This window comes from Pristiophorus japonicus, chromosome 6 (genome assembly GCF_044704955.1).
Source record: "Pristiophorus japonicus isolate sPriJap1 chromosome 6, sPriJap1.hap1, whole genome shotgun sequence".
NCBI classification, from domain to species: Eukaryota; Metazoa; Chordata; class Chondrichthyes; family Pristiophoridae; genus Pristiophorus; species Pristiophorus japonicus.
In genome coordinates, this window is record NC_091982.1 from 8,672,015 (window position 1) to 8,691,974 (window position 19,960).

The 19,960-nt window shown below is 46.4% G+C and overlaps 1 protein-coding gene across 4 annotated transcripts in view; it reads right to left on the reverse strand.

The window, feature by feature from the left end:
- LOC139265087 (endoplasmic reticulum membrane adapter protein XK-like) overlaps positions 1 to 19,960 on the reverse strand; it is a 74,743-nt gene that overhangs the window by 11,694 nt on the left and 43,089 nt on the right. For all 4 annotated transcript variants that reach the window (XM_070881978.1, XM_070881981.1, XM_070881980.1 and 1 more), the window contains exons 2-3: positions 12,921 to 13,258; positions 3,030 to 3,289 (exon numbers count right to left, since the gene is read on the reverse strand). In XM_070881978.1, the coding sequence (XP_070738079.1) occupies positions 3,030 to 3,289; positions 12,921 to 13,234 (574 nt within the window). In that variant the 5' untranslated portion in view covers positions 13,235 to 13,258. The remainder of the gene's footprint in view (positions 1 to 3,029; positions 3,290 to 12,920; positions 13,259 to 19,960) is intronic.

A 19,960-nucleotide genomic window follows, 5' to 3' on the forward strand; every position in this document is an offset into this window, starting at 1 on the left:
AGAGAGAGAGAGCGCGAGAGCGCGCGAGAGGCTGGGGGGGGGGGGTTAAGAGTGAGGGGCTGGGGAGAGAGAGAGAGAGAGCGCGCGAGCTGGGAAAGAGAGCGCGTGAGAGAGAGACAGGCTAGGAGAGAGAGAATGCGACCGAGAGAATGGAGAGCGAGAGAGAGAGAGCGACCGAGAGAATGGAGAGCGAGAGAGAGAGAGCGACCGAGAGAATAGAAAGCGAGAGAGAGCGAGAGAGCGAGAGGCTGGGGGGGGGGGCGGTTAAGAGAGAGCACGAGAGAAAAAGGGGAGCGAGAGAGAGCGCGAGAGGAGGCAGGCGCTTGTGGGGTGGGGAGAAAGAGCGAGGCTGGGGCGGTGGTAAAGACAGTGAGTGAGGCTGGGGGGGGGGGGGAGGGGGAAGTGTGAGTGAGTAGAGGGGGAGGAAGAGAGAGAGAGAGGAGAGAGAGAGAGAGAGAGAGAGAGAGACTGGGGGTGGGGTGGGGAGAGTGAGGCTGGGGGAGAAAGTGAGTATGCACTTGGACTGGGGTAAGGCACTTTGGCTGGGGGAGGAATGTAAGTAAGTCGCTGTTTCACCTGGAAGGAATGTTTGGGGCCCTAGACAGTGGGAGGGAGGAGATTAAAGGGCAGATGTAGCATCTCCTGCGCTTGCATGGGAAGATGCCATCATGGGAAGGGGAGGAGGTGCTGGGGGTGACTGCGGAATGGAAAAGGGTGTCGGGGAGGGTGCGGTCTCTTCAGAATGCTGAAAGAGTCGGGATCACCCTGGAGGTGGCGGAAATGGCGGAGGGCGACTTGTTGAATGTGGAGGTTGGTGGGGTGAAAGGCGAGGGCAAGGGGAACCCTATCGTGGTTCTGGAAGGGAGGGGAAGGGATGCCTTTCCAAATGAAAGTTTATTCTGTCCCCGATACGGGTTTCTAATAACTTCCCCCATCACCGATGTTAGGCTGACTGGCCTATAGTTTCCTGGTTTAATCCCTGTCCCCTTTCTTGAATATTGGTATAACATTAGCAACCCTCCAATCCTTCGGCATTACTCCTGTATCCAATGAGGATTGAAACACTGTGACCAATGCCTCTGATATTTCTACCTTTGTATTCTTTCAGGAACCTAGGATGCATTCCACCTGGGGACCAGGTAACTTACTAACTTTCAGTCATGCTTTTAGTAAAAGAAATAAAAGACTGCATTTATTTGGTGCCTTTCACGACCACTGGACTTCCCAAAGCGCTTTACAGCCAGTTAAGTACTTTTGAGTGTAGTCACTGTTGTAATGTAGGAAACATGCCAGCCAATTTGCGCACAGCAAGCTCCCACAAATAGCATTGTGATAATGACCAGATAATCTGTTTTAGTGATGTTGATTAAGGGAAAAATATTGGCCAGGACACTGGGGATAACTCCCCTACTGAAATGCCATGGGATCTTTTATGTCCACCTGAGAGAGCAGATGGGGCCTCGGTTTAACGTCTCATCCAAAAGACAGCACCTCCGACAGTGCAGCGCTCCCTCAGTACTGCACTGGAGTGTCAGCCTTTTTGTGATTTTTATGCTCAATGTCTGGAGTGGGATTTGATACCACAACCTTCTGACTCAGAAGCAAGGGTGCTACCAACTGAGTCCATCTTCTCTATCTATCATCATCCTGTCCATAACTTCCCTTTCCTCTTTTAGTGTAAGCTTCACAACATCTGCTTCCTTTGTGAAGACAGATACAAAGTAATCACTTAATACTTTTGCCATGTCCTCTGCCTCCACATGAAGATTTCCCTTTGGGTCCTTAATAGGCCCAACTTTTCCCCTTGCACTTTATAAAAAGTTTTAGAATTCAATTTAATGTTGCCTGCTAAATCGTTTCTCGTAACCTCTCTTTGCCTCCCATAGCAACTTTTTCAATTCCCTCCTGTACTATCCATAGTCTTCCTGGTTATTAACTGAAACTTGCGCTTGGCATGTGTCATAAACCACCTTTTTCTGTTTTATTTATTTTGTTATGACGCTCCACCAAAAGGAATATGCCCAGTTTGTACCTGAATTCTCTCTTTCCTGAATGCCCTTCATTGCTCACTTACTGCTTTATCCTGCAATCACCTTTTCCAATCTACCCATGCTAGGTCCCTTTTTATATCACTGAAATTAGCTCTTCCCCAATTTAGCATTTTTACCTTCGGATATTTTTCTGGTCGCTTTCCATAATCTCTTACTGTAACACACTCCACTTGCCCTACTTAATTTCCCCAAACCAGATTCAATGCTGCTTCCTCCCTTGTTGGACTAGAGATATATTAATTGAGAAAGCTCTGCTATTCACATATCAGAAATTCTTCTCCTTCCCTACTCTTAGCACTGTTTTTTCCCAGTCTATATTAGGTAATTAAAGTCTCCTACTATTAATACTCTATTTTTGTTACATGCTTTTGAAATTAGCTCATCTAGCTCCCTCTCACTATTTGGATCTCGATTAAAAAAAACGCCCAACAAAGTAAATTCCTCAACCCAAGAACCAGAGTAAATCCTTCCTATTTAGAACTGTAACATCCTTAGTCAATATTGCCACGCCACATCCTCTTCCTTCTCCATCATTCCAGAATACTTTACCAGGAATATTAGAAACATAGAAATTTACAGCGCAAAGGGAGGCCATTTCGGCCCATCGTGTCCATGCCTGCCGACAAAGAGCAGCACGGCCCTTGGTCAGCAACTTTGAAGGTATGAGAATCCATTCATGGCCTTGTTTGAACCATGCCTCCTTTAATGCAACCACGTCATAACCCCATGTAACAATTTGTACCCGCAGCTCACTAATCTTAGTAGGTTATTAAGTTACACTGCAGACATTGACGTACATATATTCTTTAGATGTGAACTGTTCAACCGTTCATAGATCATTTCTCTCCCCCAATAGAACCATTATATAGCCCATGAAATACTTGGTTTTCCTGCAGTATTCTGCAGACAATACCACAGCAACAGTACAATGTTTGTCCCATCATGAAGCACCATACAGCCTCTGGCCAGACATATTACCTCGTTCTGGTGGAATGTACTTCTGCATTGCACTTATATACAGCTGGAGGATGAGCTGGGGGGTGGAGCCCAAGAAGGCTTGAATAACAGATGCCCGCTGAAAGGCATTGCGATGGATAACCAGCTTTCTTGTCGAATGGCCCACTTCTTTTTCGAATTCATTTGATTGGCCACGATGGAGTTTTTTTTTCCGGGTGATGCTGACATATGGCTCTTCATGTTTCCCAGATTTGCAGAACACAACAATGGCTTCTAGACACCTGTCAGAAATGAGGACACGATTACATTAAAAAAACTGCACAAATGCAATTTATTTCCTTGCTTCAATCAAAATTGTTTGGATGGTCTTCTCAACCTCTTCAGTCCTAAAACAGATAGTAATCTCCTCCAGCCCAATAACCCTCCGAGATATCTGTGCTCCTCCAATTATGGCCTCTTGAGCACCCCTAACTTTAATCGCTTCACCATTGGCAACCATACCTTCAGTTACCAAGGCCCTAAGCTCTGGAACTCCCTAAACCTCTCTGCCTCCCTCCTCCTTTAAGATGTTCCCTGAAACCTACCTCTTTGACCCTCATCTGCCCATATATCTCCTTAAGGGGCTCAGTGTCAAATTTTGTTTGATAACACTCCTGTGAAACACCCGGGGACGTTTTACTACATTAAAGGTGCTATATAGATACAACTTCTTGTTGTTGAGGCCTAAGGTGGTCCGAATGCCCATCCTTCATTTTAGTGCTTGGAACCGCTTTTTCAGAAAACAGCCCAGTAAGATAACTCAAACAAAAGCAAAATACTGCGGATTCCGGAAATCTAAAATCTGATGAAAGGTCATTGACCTGGAATGTGAACTCCATTTCTCCACAGATGCTGCCTTACCTGCTGAATGTTTGCGAGCATTTTCTGTTTTTATACCAGTAAGATAACGGTCTGTCATCATCATCATAGGCAGTCCCTCGGAATCGAGGAAGACTTGCTTCCACTCTTAGCACGAGTCCTTAGGTAGCTAAACAGTCCAATACGAGAACCACAGTTTCTGGTCACAGGTGGACAGATAGTCGTTGAGGGAAGGGGTGGGTGGGACTGGTTTGCCACACGCTCCTTCCGCTGCCTGCGCTTGATTTCTGCACGCTCTCGGCAATGAGACTCGAGGAGTTCAGCGCCCTCCCGGATGCACTTCCTCCACTTAGGACGGTCTTTGGCCCAGGGACTCCACTTCATCCCGAGATAAATTTTTGGTCCTTGAGCTGCGTTGCATATTGCAGCTTTGATTTTTCCAACTGAGAATCAAAGTTCGCACACAGCACCCCAAGTTCTTACATACAACTGGCTCTTTGAAAATGACCAAATGCAGATCGGGAGATGTACTGGGCATGCGTGCCCATAGCAGTCATGTAAAAAAAGTTCATTTTTTTCCATGCATGCACAGAAGGTGGGGGCATCATTTTTTTCGGTGCAGACATTAGGCTCCACCCCCCGAAGCTAAAGGACACGCTGCACGGCACCAATTTTAAAAATTAGAACGGGGAAACTTGTAAGGTTTTTTTGGGAGTATTTGGGGCCAAAAAAAAAACAGGCTCTTGAAATACGCCAAATAACGGCATTGTGGAAATTGAGCCGGTAATGTTGCACTGCAAAGCAGTTTGGTTTTACACAGATGATGCAATTAGAATGTTAATGCAGCCACAAAGCTGAGAAAATCCCTGGAGGCAGCATGCTCACTTGGCTTCCTTTGAGAATCGGTTTAAAGCTGTGCAGCCGATTTATATTCTGAGGTTTAGTGTAAGTACAAAGGAACTTTGGCTTTGCATAGACGCTAAATTTGTGAAGGCTGAATGCACTCTCAGATGGACACTGTTGACATTCTCTCATAAATACAGCAACAAAGGTTTATGTTCAACACTTTGCAGTGTAACATTACCAGATAGCATGCATCCAAAGTCAGTCTGGCTCGACCTCCAGCGGCTGGCCCCTCAGGAGGTCCAGGTTGTGCAGCATGCAGCAGACCACCACAAATATGGAGACCCATTAAAGGAGAGTACTGCAAGGTGCCACCAGATTGGTCCAGGCAATGGAACCTCTTGAGGAACCCAATGCAGTGCTCGATGATGCACTTGGTGCCAGAATGAGCATCATTGCAGGCATGCTCGGCCGCTGTCCTGGGGTTCCGCAATGGAGTCAATAGCCAAGTGGCCAGGGAATAGCCTTTGTCCCCAAACAGCCATCCACAACCCTGATTTGGGCCGGTGAAGAGGGCGGGAACACTGGTCTTGCGCAGGATGAGGGAACCGTAGCTGCCGCCTGTATACCTGGCATCAACTGCCAGGATCCTACGCTGGTGGTCACAGACCAGGTGCACATTGAGGGAGTGGAATCCCTTCCGGTTGATTCAGATCTCGGGATGGTGTTGTGGCACCCTCAGGCCAACATGTGTGCAGTCGATGGCACCCTGGGGAACCCTGCAATCCGGACTAATCCGACCTGCTTCTCCCTGGGAAGGAAATATAGTCCACTCTTCTATATAGAGCATGGGTGATCTGCTGATGGAGCAATGGGCAGAGAATTGTGAGAGGTTGGATATGTCTGCAGTCACATACTGGAAAGAACCAGTAGCATAAAAGTTCAGAGCTATGGTGACCTTGGTCCCAATGGTTAGAGCAGTCCTGAGCCTCATGTGAGGCTCCAGATCTTGGCGCTGAAGAGCTCCCTCAGTATATGTCCTTTCTAAATCTGAGCCTTCACAAACATTGCTCATCACTGAGCTTCAGGAAGGAGAACTAATGTCGGTAGACCCTTTGACAGGAGGGCCTTCTTCCCCCAGCTCTGTGCTGGGCCCTTCCCATGGCAGCTGGCTGATTGCCTTCTCCCTGTTCCTCCTCATATTCTGGAGCCTCTGCAGACCATTGCTGGCAAGGCTCCTGGCCCAGTATTTGGTGCGGAGGGTCAGCGTACTTGACCCTCCTCCTCACAACCATCTCTCTCCTGGCCACCACCTCTACGTGGAGGTCTGTGCCCATCTGCAGGCCCTTCTGAATGTTGGGCAACCATGGCTACTGCCACCCTTACCCGCTGCCTCTCTACACATTGCTGATGGCACTGCCTTCTCCTGCGTCTGACAATGTGGACAAGGTGTCCCCCTGCCAACACTGAGCCCATTCTGTGTGACAAGCAGGCCACTGTGGAGCACAGAATGACGCCAACAGGCTTCCACTAACCAATGAGAGCAAAAAGTCCTCAAAACTCTCCCAAAAGTGATGAACAGGACTCAGCCGGTTAACCAAGTGCACAACAGGAACAGAAAAAATTTTCACCAAAAATATCCCCGATCGCAGTAATCCTGTTCTCCTCCTCCAGCGGTGTTGAGTGTTGAGTAGCACGGCAAAGTGTTCCGATCCAAAGAGCTGGTGGGAGCACTGTCCAACAAAAAGGTCTGTTTTTAAAGCTGAATATGGGTAGTGTGGCTGAATATGGGTAGTGTGGCTGCATAGCAGCGGCGCGCACCCTGATGGCGTCACTACGGCCCGAAGTCCTATACAGCGTCGGAAGTCGGCGGCTTGTGGCAGAAGTCCACACGGCTGAAAAAAATCCTGCGCTGAATATGCGTCGCGGGGGCCAATCGACCAGAACGAGACGGCCACTCAATTTTACCGAATGGCTGCCAAAAACCCACGGTAACTGTCATTCCTGGGACCCTGAATTTCGGCCCCCGCTTTAGTGGATTTAATACAAGTAAATAAATGGGAACAAAGAAAATAATGGGGCTTATGATTGGCCAAAGCTCCCGTCCAGATGTGCGAGTCATAATTTTCCAAATTCTCTAGATTCAGGTCTAATGTGGTCAAACTCCATGTACAGTTCAAACTGAATGGTAAAGTGGGTTAGCACACTTTTCGTTTACCTCTTGGACTTGAGTTTGAATCCAGCCTAGACTAGTTCCTATGGAGTGGAGGGTAGCCAATGTAACCCCACTTTTTAAAAAAGGAGGGAGAGAGAAAACAGGGAATTACAGACCGGTCAGCCTGACATCGGTAGTGGGTAAAATGATGGAATCAATTATTAAGGATGTCATCGCAGTGCATTTGGAAAGAGGTAATATGATAGGTCCAAGTCAGCATGGATTTGTGAAAGGGAAATCATGCTTGACAAATCTTCTGGAATTTTTTGAGGATGTTTCCAGTAGAGTGGACAAGGGAGAACCAGTCGATGTGGTATATTTGGACTTTCAGAAGGCTTGCGACAAGGTCCCACACAAGAGATTAATGTGCAAAGTTAAAGCACATGGGATTGGGGGTAGTGTGCTGACATGGATTGAGAACTGGTTGGCAGACAGGAAGCAAAGAGTAGGAGTAAATGGGGACTTTTCAGAATGGCAGGCAGTGACTAGTGGGGTACCGCAAGGTTCTGTGCTGGGGCCCCAGCTGTTTACACTGTACATTAATGATTTAGACGAGGGGATTAAATGTAGTATCTCCAAATTTGCGGATGACACTAAGTTGGGTGGCAGTGTGAGCTGCAAGGAGGATTCTATGAGGCTGCAGAGCGACTTGGATAGGTTAGGTGAGTGGGCAAATGCATGGCAGATGAAGTATAATGTGGATAAATGTGAGGTTATCCACTTTGGTGGTAAAAACAGAGAGACAGACTATTATCTGAATGGTGACAGATTAGGAAAAGGAGAGGTGCAACGAGACCTGGGTGTCATGGTACATCAGTCATTGAAGGTTGGCATGCAGGTACAGCAGGCGGTTAAGAAAGCAAATGGCATGTTGGCCTTCATAGCGAGGGGATTTGAGTACAAGGGCAGGGAGGTGTTGCTACAATTGTACAGGGCCTTGGTGAGGCCACACCTGGAGTATTGTGTACAGTTTTGGTCTCCTAACCTGAGGAAGGACATTCTTGCTATTGAGGGAGTGCAGCGAAGGTTCACCAGACTGATTCCCGGGATGGCGGGACTGACCTATCAAGAAAGACTGGATCAACTGGGCTTGTATTCACTGGAGTTCAGAAGAATGAGAGGGGACCTCATAGAAACGTTTAAAATTCTGACGGGGTTAGACAGGTTAGATGCAGGAAGAATGTTCCCAATGTTGGGGAAGTCCAGAACCAGGGGACACAGTCTAAGGATAAGGGGGAAGCCATTTAGGACTGAGATGAGGAGGAATTTCTTCACCCAGAGAGTGGTGAACCTGTGGAATTCTCTACCACAGAAAGTTGTTGAGGCCAATTCACTAAATATATTCAAAAAGGAGTTAGATGAAGTCCTTACTACTAGGGGAATCAAGGGGTATGGTGAGAAAGCAGGAATGGGGTACTGAAGTTGCATGTTCAGCCATGAACTCATTGAATGGCGGTGCAGGCTAGAAGGGCCGAATGGCCTACTCCTGCACCTATTTTCTATGTTTCTATGTTTCTATGAAAGTCTGAGGACTGCAAGGTGAAATAGGTTTGAAGCACTCTCCATCCAGTTCCAAGTGAGTGCAGATCCACAGCACAAAATTGCCCCTAATATGCCACTGAATTATCATTTCAATTACAGTATGATTGGTGTCAGAAATTAAAATACCTGTATCACACTAATGTAGTGGGCTTCATCTTTACTGAGGTTAAGACTGAGCACATTTTTAGAATAATTAGCTTTCTTGTACCTAACCTGGAAATGTTTGCTGTTGACTATGGTAGCCTGAAATAGAGTGTGTTTCATTCCCCAGCTCAACTATTCTTTCCTTTGATAAAAATATACTTTTGGTGAGATTTTGTGCTTAATAGTGTTACAAGTACTAACAAACTATGTATATTATGTATAATCTATATTAACTGACAAACATAGAAACATAGAAAATAGGTGCAGGAGTCGGCCATTCGGCCCTTCGAGCCTGCACCACCATTCAATAAGATCATGGCTGATCATTCACCTCAGTATCCCTTTCCTGCTTTCTCTCCATACCCCTTGATCCCTTTAGCCGTAAGGGCCATATCTAATTTCCTTTTGAATATATCCAACTGGCATCAACAACTTTCTGTGGTAGAGAATTCCACAGGTTAACAATTCTCTGAGTGAAGAGGTTTCTCCTCATCTCAGTCCTAAATGGCTTACCCCTTATCCTCAGACTGTGTCCCCTGGTTCTGGACTTACCCAACATCGGGAACATTCTTCCTGCATCGAACCTGTCCAGTCCCGTCAGAATTTTATATGTTTTTATGAGATCTCCTCTCCTCCTCCTAAACTCCAGTGAATACAGGCCCAGTCGATCCAGTCTCTCCTCATATGTCAGTCCTGCCAACCCAAGAATCAGTCTGGTGAACCTTCGCTGCACTCCCTCAATAGCAAGAACGTCCTTCCTCAGATTAGGAGACCAAAACTGAACACAATATTCCAGGTGAGGCATCACCAAGGCCCTGTATAACTGCAGTAAGACCTCCCTGCTCCTATACTCAAATCCCCTAGCTATGAAGGCCAACATACCATTTGCCTTCGAAACCACCTACTGTACCTGCATGCCAACTTTCAATGACTGATGTACCATGACACCCAGGTCTCGTTGCACCTTCCCTTTTCCTAATCTGCCGCCATTCAGATAATATTCTGCCTTCGTGTTTTTGCCACCAAAGTGGATAACCTCACATTTATCCACATTATGCTGCATCTGCCATGCATTTGCCCACTCACCTAATCTGTCCAAGTCACCCTGCAGCCTCTTAGCATCCTCCTCACAGCTCACACCGCCACCCAGCTTAGTGTCATCCGCAAACTTGGACATATTACACTCAATTCCTTCATCTAAATCATTAATGTATATTGTAAATAGCTGGGGTCCCAGCACTGAGCCCTGTGGCACCCCACTAGTCACTGCCTGCCATTCTGAAAAAGACCCGTTTATCCCGACTCTCTGCTTCCTGTCTGCCAACCAGTTCTCTATCCACGTCAATACATTACCCCCAATACCATGTGCTTTAATTTTGCACACCAATTTCTTGTGTGGGACCTTGTCAAAAGCCTTTTGAAAGTCCAAATACACCACATCCACTGGTTCTCCCTTGGCCACTCTACTAGTTACAGCCTCAAAAAATTCTAGACGATTTGTCAAGCATGATTTCCCCTTCGTAAATCCATGCTGACTTGGACCGATCCTGTCACTGCTTTCCAAATGCGCTGCTATTTCATCTTTAATAATTGATTCCAACATTTTCCCCACTACTGATGTCAGGCTAACCTGTCTATAATTCTTCATTTTCTTTCTCTCTCCTTTCTTAAAAAGTGGTGTTACATTAGCTACCCTCCAGTCCATAGGAACTGATCCAGATTCGATAGACTGCTAGAAAATGATCACCAATGCATCCACTATTTCTAGGACCACTTCCTTAAGTACTCTGGGATGCAGACTATCAAGCCCTGGGGATTTATCAGCCTTCAATCCCATCAATTTCCCTAACACAACTTCCTGACTAAGAAGGATTTCCTTCAGTTCCTCCTTCTCTAGACCCTCGGACCCCTAGTATTTCCGGAAGGTTATCTGTGTCTTCCTTCGTGAAGACAGAACTAAAGTATTTGTTCAATTGGTCTGCCATTTCTTTGTTCCCTATTATAAATTCACCTGATTCTGACTGCAAGAGACCTAAATTTGTCTTCACTAATCTTTTTCTCTTCACATATCTATAGAAGCTTTTGCAGTCAGTTTTTATGTTCCCAGCAAGCTTCCTCTCATACTCTGTTTTCCTCCTCCTAATTAAACCCTTTGTCCTCCTCTGCTGAATTCTAAATTTCTCCCAGTCCTCAGGTTTGCTGCTTTTTCTGGCCAATTTATATGCCTCTTCCTTGGATTTAACACTATCCTTAATTTCCCTTGTTAGCCACGGTTGAGCCACCTTCCCTGTTTTATTTTTACTCCAGACCAGGATGTACAATTGTTGACGTTCATCCAAGTGATCTTTAAATGTTTGCTATTGCCTATCCACCGTCAACCCTTTAAGTATCTTTCGCCAGTCTATTCTAGCCAATTCACGTCTCATACCATCGAAGTTACCTTTCCTTAAGTTCAGGACCCTGGTCTCTGAATTAACTGTGTCCCTCTCCACCTTAATAAAGAATTCTACCATATTATGGTCACTCTTCCCCCAAGGGGCCTCGCACAACAGGATTACTAATTAGTCCTTTCTCATTACACATCACCCAGTGTAGGATGGCCAGCCCTCTAGTTGGTTCCTCGACATATTTGTCTAGAAAACCATCCCTAATACACTCCAGGAAATCCTCCTCCACCGTATTGCTACCAGTTTGGTTAGCCCAATCTATATGTAGATTAAAGTCGCCCTTGATAACTGCTGTACCCTTATTGCATGCATCCCTAATTTCTTGTTTGATGCTGTCTCCAACCTCACTACTACTGTTTGGTGGTCTGTACACAACTCCCACTAGTGTTTTCTGCCCTTTGGTATTCCGCAGCTCTACCCATACAGATTCCATATCATCCACGTTAGTGTCCTTCCTTACAATTACATTAATTTCTTCTTTAACCAGCAATGCTACCCCACCTCCTTTTCCTTTCTGTCTATCCTTCCTGAATATTGAATACCCCTGGATGTTGAGTTCCCAGCCTTGGTCACCCTGGAGCCATGTCTCTGTAATGCCAATTATATCATGTTTGTTAAAAGCTGCCTGCGCAATTAATTCGTCCACCTTATTACAAATAATCCTCGCATTGAGGCACAGAGCCTTCAGGCTTGTCTTTTTAACACACTTTGCCCCTTTAGAATTTTACTGTAATGTGGCCCTATTTTGATTTTTGCCTTGGGTTTCTCTTTCCTCCACTTTTACCTTTCTTCTTTCTATCTTTTGCTTCTGCCCCCATTCTACTTGCCTCTGTCTCCGTGCATAGGTTCCCATCCCCCTGCCATATTAGTTTAACCCCTCCCCAACAGAACTAGCAAACATTCCCCCAGGACATTGGTTCCGGTCCTGCCCAAGTGCAGACCGTCCGGTTTGTACTGGTCCCACCTCCCCCAGAACCGGTGCCAATATCCCAGGAATTTGAATCCCTCCCTCTTGCATCATTCCTCAAGCCACGTATTCATCTTAGCTATTCTGCAATTCCTACTCTGACTTGCACATGGCACTGGTAGCAATCCTGAGATTACTACCTTGGAGGTCCTACTTTTTAATTTAACTCCGAGCTCCCTAAATTCAGCTTGTAGGATCTCGTCCCGCTTTTTACCTATATCGTTGGTACCTATATGCACCACGACAACTGGCTGTTCACCCGCCCCCTCCAAAATGTCCTGCAGCCGCTCTGAGACATCCTTGACCCTTGCACCAGGGAGGCAACATACCATCCTGGAGTCTCGGTTGCAGCCACAGAAACGTCTATCTATTCCCCTTACAATAGAATCCCCTACCATTATAGCTCTCCCACTCTTTTTCCTGCCCTCCTGTGCAGCAGAGCCACCCATGATGCCATGAACTTGGCTGCTGTTGCCCTCCCCTGGTGAGTCATCCCCTCCAACAGCACCAAAGACGGTGAATCTGCTTTGGAGGGGGATGACTGCAGGGGACCGCTGCACTACTTTCCTTCCACTGCTCGTCCTGATGGTCACCCATTCTCTATCTACCTGAGTAACCTTTAGCTGCGGTGTGACCAACTCACTAAACATGCTATTCATGACATCCTCAGCATCGCGGATGTTCCAGAGTGAATCCATGCGCAGCTCCAGTGCCACAACGTGGTCTGTCAGGAGCTGCAGCTGGATGCACTTCCTGCACATGTAGTCGTCAGAGACACTGGGAGCGTCCCCGAGTTCCCACATAGCACAGGAGGAGTATGACACGGGTCTGGGCTCTCCTGCCATGACTTAACCCTTAATTAATGAAGGTCTATGACAGCAACAATCATTGCTAACCTGATGATGGGTCCCATCTGCAGTAGATGAAGCAGCAGTACGAACGGTCTGTTCTTACCCAGATCCCGATGGATTAAGATTAACGTAAACTGTACCAGCACAGATGGTACCAACATGAAGGTGATTGTCAGTCCCAACCAATATGAATCGTCATAGCGGCTGTATAAGGCACAGAGAAAGCCACCAGCTATGGCTTCTGCTATGAACAGGACTGTAGAGATGATGATGCTGGCTGGCAACTTTGCCCGGTGCAGTACAAGAGTTGCTGAGTTGCGATCAGCTTCTTCTCCGTCAATTGCTCCTATCTTCTCCATTCCAAACTATGGTTGCAAGCTCACCTAGGAACACAAATAAGTCATATTATATACAAATTTATTATGGTCCAAGGTTGTAGAGAATAATGGATACTTGGGACTGTGTTCCTCTGCATTCTAATCAAGGGATTGAAATGGTTTGTACACAGAACTGTTGGATGTCCCATGGCATTGCTCATCAAATGATACAGGAACATTATATAAAAAAGGACGTAAGTTTTTAAATAGCGCCTTTCACAACTTCAGGATGTCTCAAAGTGCTTTACAGCCAATGAAGTACTTTTGAAGTGTAGTCACTGTTCTAATGCAGGAAACTAATGTTTAATCTGACCTGTCCTTTAAAGACCACTTTTTAAAAAAATATATAAAATGTGATTTCAGATCTGCATTAGATATTCTCTCATGTTCAATGTCATCGGTTTCTCCCATAAGCAGACCCCATGATCCTAATGGGGTCTGCTTATGGGAGCCTTTAAGGTCAAGAGTTTGCCATTGCTGCCCAATATCTAGTCATATGTGCAGGAAAAGTACCCCAACAATGCTCAGAGATGTACTCAAATTGCATTTGTAACAATCCTGCTGATTTCTGGGGGAAAAAGGTTGGTGCTATTGGTACTCAATAATATGAAGGCAGAGAGCCTTTCACAGTTAGTAGTTGATTCTAATTAGCAGCTTGAGCTAGCCACATCCAGGTTTGTCAAAGTTGAATGGTGGATTATGTCATAGTAAGTACCCGGGATAACCTAAAGCAAAGTTATCCTTATTTTGCAAAAGTGAAAAGGTTCTCAATTAAACATAGAAATGGTCTAGTCTTTTTCTGGATTGTCTTACCACTAACAGGAGTAAGCAAGCCATCCCTCGAGCTTGTTCCACCATTCAATTAGATCATGGCTGCTCTGTATCTTAACTCCATCGCCTTGGTTCCATAACCCTCAATATTCTTGATTAACAAAAATCAATCAATCTCAGTTTTGATATTTTCAATTGACCTAGCCCCAGCTTGTTGTGGGAAGAGTGTGTTCCAGAATTCCACTACCATTTGAGTGAAGAAGTGCTTTCTGACATCATCCCTGAATGGTCTAGCTCTAATTTTAAGGTTATGCCCCCGAGTTCTGGACTCTCCCACCCAAGGCAGTAAGTTACTCTCTATCTACCCTATCAAATCCTTTAATCATAAGCACTTCAATTAGATCACCTCTTAATCTTCTATATTCAAGGGAATACAAGCCTATGCAACCTGTCCTCATAATTTAACCCTTTCAGTCCTGCTTTCATTCTGGTGAATCTGCGCTGCACTCCTCCAATTATTTAAGACCTAACAAAGTGAAAGCAATTTGCATCAATGAGTAGGCCTGGCATTTTTTAAGTAATCAACAACATGCTCATTGTAAGTGCATGTGATTGTCTAATATATCATCACCAAATGAAGGAATCCTTGTCACAAGATCTACAAATGGGCCAGTAAATGAATAAGTAGGAAAAAATGAGGTTTGCTTCTGGAACCAAAGGTATATAAGAGAGTAACAGCACAAGGGAAACAAACTACACATAACCACATAAACTAAAAGGTACTCTCGAACTGTAGTGTTGTGCAGACCTTGTGCTTCTTCCAGTCTTAGATTTACATCAGGTATTTCCTGAATAGTAAACAAATATTCAGATGAACCTGAGCCTATCAGAGTTTTAAAGTCTTATCTATTTTTTTTAAAAACTTGCATTGAATCATAGAATAATACAGCACAGAAGGAAGCCATTCGGCCCATCTTTAGTACAGCAATTAATCCCACTTCCCTCCGTGTTCCCCATAGACATGTACATTTTTTGTCTTCAAGTATTTATCAAATTCTCTTTTGAATGTTACTTCCCAGTCCTCTGTGCACCTTGTTTCTGCGCTCCAAGGTTTGATCCTGGTGCCCATCACCTGTCAATTAGTTTAAACCCTCCTCCACAGTACTAGTTAACCTTCCCATGAGGACATCGGTCCCAGCTCTGTTGAGATACAACCCATCCATCTTGAATAGGAATCTCCGGCCACAGAATGGGTCCCAATGCCCCAGGAATTTGAAACCCTCCCTCCTGCACCAATCCTCCAGCCCTGCGTTAACCTGTTTTATATCAATAATCCTATACTCATGCGCGTGGCACTGGGAGTAATCTAGAGATTACCACCTTTGCGGTCGTGCTTTTTAACTTCCTCCCCAGGTCCTGAAATTCTGACTGCAGCACCTCCTCTTTCCTAGGTCATTAGTTCCCACGTGGACCACAGCTTCTGGCTGTTCCCCACTCAATGTTCTGCACCCCCTCAGTGATGTCCTTTACCCCGACACCAGGGAGGCAACACACCATGCAAGACTCACATCGGTGGATACAGAAACGCCTGTCTACCCCTCGGAATATCAAATCCACGTTGACCACTGTATTTCTACAATTTGCAGTGCCCCCCTGTGCAGTCATTTGCCTCACAGTGCCGTAGATGTGCTCTAGACTGCACTCCCCCAAGGTGTCGACACCCACACTGTTATTCAGTGCTGAAAACCAGTTTGAGTGCGCACACATGCGAAGGATTCCTGCACTGCCTGCCTCTTCTTGCCCTGCCAGATAGCCACCCATTATAGCTGCCGGGTGACCACCTTCTGGAACACGTGCTGCAGGAAATTCTCAACCTCCCCTATGCCCTGCAGTGAATCCAGTGCCCCTCCTGCTCAGAAACCCCGAGCTGGAGTTCGGGGTCTTCCTGCACATGAAGCATCCTGGAATTCCCACATGCCACAGGAATTCGGTCTCAGCTATCCCATCATTTTGCTTAAAAGTCTATCTACTTGCGGTATCTCGATAGATAATTCAATAGCTAATCAATGTTCCCCCTAATTTTTTGGGGGGTGCGTAGTCCACAGTTTTGCACATGTGCAAAATTTAACATTGGAAAAGCCAGTCCCGGGCTGTGTAAGACTGGCAGAGAGCTTAGTATCCCCTTACTTCTATTTCTTATTTGATTATTTATGTACACCAGATTTTTATTTGATGCAATTTGAATCTCTTTAATGTTGGTAGATTCTACTTTGTTAATTTTAATTTTGGACATAGTTATTTGCAACAGAAAAATGCTCTGATTGGGTCTCCTTGATCACATGACCTGATTGCTGATTTATCCTCTAAGGGGACCAGACACACCCAGCCGTTTCTCTGGAATATGGAATTAGAACCACCCAGCCCAAGTTCTCAGTGACTTTGCAAAGTCTATTTTGAGCCATTCTGACCCGAGTTCCTGACTGCCTCCGCCCATCCCAGCCCAAGTTCCTGCTCCATCCTAGCCCAAGTCCGTTGCTTTTCAAAAACTAACCCAAAAGCCCGAGTAGCTGCCAATAGTCACTGACCCAGAGGATGCAGGATGAATCAAACACATGACACAGAAATAATGTAAAATAATGTAAAAAATGTAATGCACTTTATTGACACAGCACTCATAAGACAAAGTGACACTGTACAACTTTCATGTATTTAATAGATACAGGGTGGACAAAACTCTCAAAACATGATTAACATGAATGAGCATTGCTCACATATTGTTTGAGGCTGGAGTAGAATTCCCCTTTGGTCTCATCTGTAGCTTCCAGTGTTGGGGCGTACGTGCTGAAGACTGTGGCGCACTAGTTCCGGGCTAGGGTGAGCCGAAGAGCCATGAGGCATTCATTTATCCCGCAGGGAGTGTCTCTGAAACGGCCCACTAGTTCATTTTTTGTGGCGAAGCCTACCCCATGAAGGCGGCATTCTTCTTCTGGTTTACCTTTCCAGAAGGAGGTGTAACCACCACCGTGTTCTTTGAGCTGGCCTTGTCCTGCCTGCCGGGTCTCGCTTAGGGCGGCGATGTCTATGTCGAAACGTCTGAGCTCCCGGGCAATGATAGTGGTGCGGAGTTCCAGTCTGTTGCTGTTGGGGTTGTCCATGAGGGTCCTGATGTTCCAGGTCCCAAACTTCATCTTATTAGGATGCAAGATGCCTGTACATGTATTCTTTTAACGTGGGGTGGCCGTTGCACACCAGCTACCACACAGGCTTGACAGAGCAAGATCTTGGTCCAGTGGCAAGGGGATCCAAGATGACTGGAGACCAGGCACTGCTGCATGGGCCTAGTGCATACACACACACACACACATACTCCGACTGTCCTCCTTCCCACTGGTCCTCTCTTCCTGGGGATTCATAGGACACAGTGTAGTCCTCACCACCTCGCTGTTGGCTCGTGCTGTTCCTTCCCTGGGCCACTCCTCGGCTCTGGCCTCGCTTCTGCTCCCGGCCTCCACTCCCGGGTCCCGATCCCTCCGCTGAGCTCGGCCTCGCTCCAAAGACACGCCATCAATCAGCTACCTGGATTCTGGTGATGTCAATTTTTGTCGCCCTCTGGGGCTGGCTCGCGCTGCTCCTTGTGGTTGCTGGCTCCTGTTCCTCCTGCTGTTCCCACCCACGTCGGGTCAACATATGCTCACTTATATATGTGTATGGAGTCACAGCGGGAGGGAAGCAACAATGAAACAGTTGTGCCCACGATACAAAGCAAAGCGAGCAAAATCACACTGATTTCTGGCAATACTAGAAAGCAAGCAAAACTCATGACACAAAGCAAAGCAGCAAGGCAGCAACTCCGGGGTGCTCAGCAAAGCAATGTGGTTGGCGGGCTCGGCCGAACAAAGCACCGCGGTGGGTAGCAGCTCCGGGGTCGGGCTAGAAACCAACGCAGTCTGCAGCAGCATAGCTCCAACTCGATACAGGCCCCAGTTCCGGTTTCAGGGAGTCTGCGTACACACGGGAGGATGGGGGCGGAGTCCGGAGGGCAGCGGTGCGCATGTGTAGGTGTCGGGGGCAGGGTCCAGGACGCGCAGGCGCAGAAAGACGCTCAAAAAACTCTTGCAAATACTAATTAATTGCTCTGATTATGTAAATATTTTCTGCTGCCCCTTGGTTTAAAGCACTTAGTACCTCCTTCCCCCCTCTGCACCCAATTCTCATTCTCACCAAATTCCTGTTGCCACTCCGAATAGCAAGCCATTTCGTTTAGCTGTGTGTGTTTAACAAATATCCCTCAATCAGATACCTTTTAGAAACACAATTGTTACAACTTGTCAGTTAACAGCCAGCCACAGCATTTAGCATTTAGTCAGGTACCCACTGACAGCTGATTAAAACTGTAAGTCAGTGGCAGTGAACAAAGATGAGTTTTTGTTTAAGTATGCAATAAAGGTACAAACTGAGTACTGTTTAACTGAACAAGTTACAAACTTGCTTCTGCTTTATTACAGCCCAAAGTGCCTGACTCTCAGTGGCTGGCCTTTCATACCTGAGCAGCACCACCTGGTGGCTACAAACAGCATGTACATACATGACAATACCCCCCTCAGATCTTATCACAGTCTTTCACAGGTTGAGACAGTCCGGTGCTTTACGCTCCTGGGTTGACCGTCTCAGCTCGATTCCAGCCTTGGGTGAGTGTGCGGGGTCTGTTGTGGCTGATGGCTGGCTGACTGACTTGTTGGGGGTGGCAGTGGCCATGTCAGGAATTGCACGTCCATTTTTATTGAACAGGTCCATGATGGAAATTCCAGGTTTACTAATGACCCTCGAGTCCTCTGAAGGCTGCTGGTAGGTTGGTTGGTCATTGATGGTTTCTTCGTCCGACTGTTCTGCCTCGTCTGTGTGCCTCAGCTTTGTCTGATCCCTGTGTTTCCTGCAAGTTTGCTCATTCTTGAGCTTAATAACGAATACTCTGTTGCCCTCCTTGGCCATGACCGTACCAGCAATCCATTTGGGACCCTGACCATAGTTCAACACATGTACCGGATCATTAACAGAAATCTCAAGTGACAGTTGCATGATCGTGGTAGCCTTGTTGACTTTGTCTTCTGTATTCAACATGATTGTTTAAATCTGGGTGTACCAGAGATAGCTTGGTCTTAAGACCTCTTTTCATCATGAGTTCAGCAGGCGAGACCCCTGTGAGTGTGTGGGGTCTTGACCTGTAACTCAGCAGTATGCAGGACAAGCAGGTCTGTAGTGACCCTTGGGTTACTCTCCTCATGCTTTGCTTGATAATTTGCACTGCACGTTCTGTTTGCCCGTTGGACGCAGGCTTGAACGGTGCTGACCTTACATGTTTTATGCCGTTAAGGTTTAAAAAAATCCTGACTGGTGAAGCACAACCCATTGTTGCAAACCACTGTCAGGCAGACCATGCATCGTGAACATGACATTGAGATTCTCTATGGTTGCCGTGGACGTGCTGGATGACATGATTATGCATTCTATCCACTTCGAATAAGCATCCACCACCACTAAAAACATCTTGCCCAGGAAGGGACCTGCAAAGTCTACATGGATCCTAGACCAAGGTTAGAATGGTGACGACCACAGACTCAGCGACGATTCCGCTGGTGCTTTGCTGAGCTGCATGCAGGTGTTGCACTGATGCACGCATGCTTCCAGCTCAATCAATTCCTGGCCACCATACATGGGACCTGGCGATGGCCTTCATCATCACTATACTTGGATGTGTGCTGTGTAACTCACGCATGAACTTCTCTCTCCCTTTCTTGGGCATTACAACGCGATTGCCCCACAATATGCAATCTGCTTGAATATACAGTTCGTCCTTGCGACTAATGTACGGTTTGGCCTCCTCGCACATTTGCTTAGGTATGGCAGACCAATCTCCTTTTGAGGGTGTAACCCTTTACC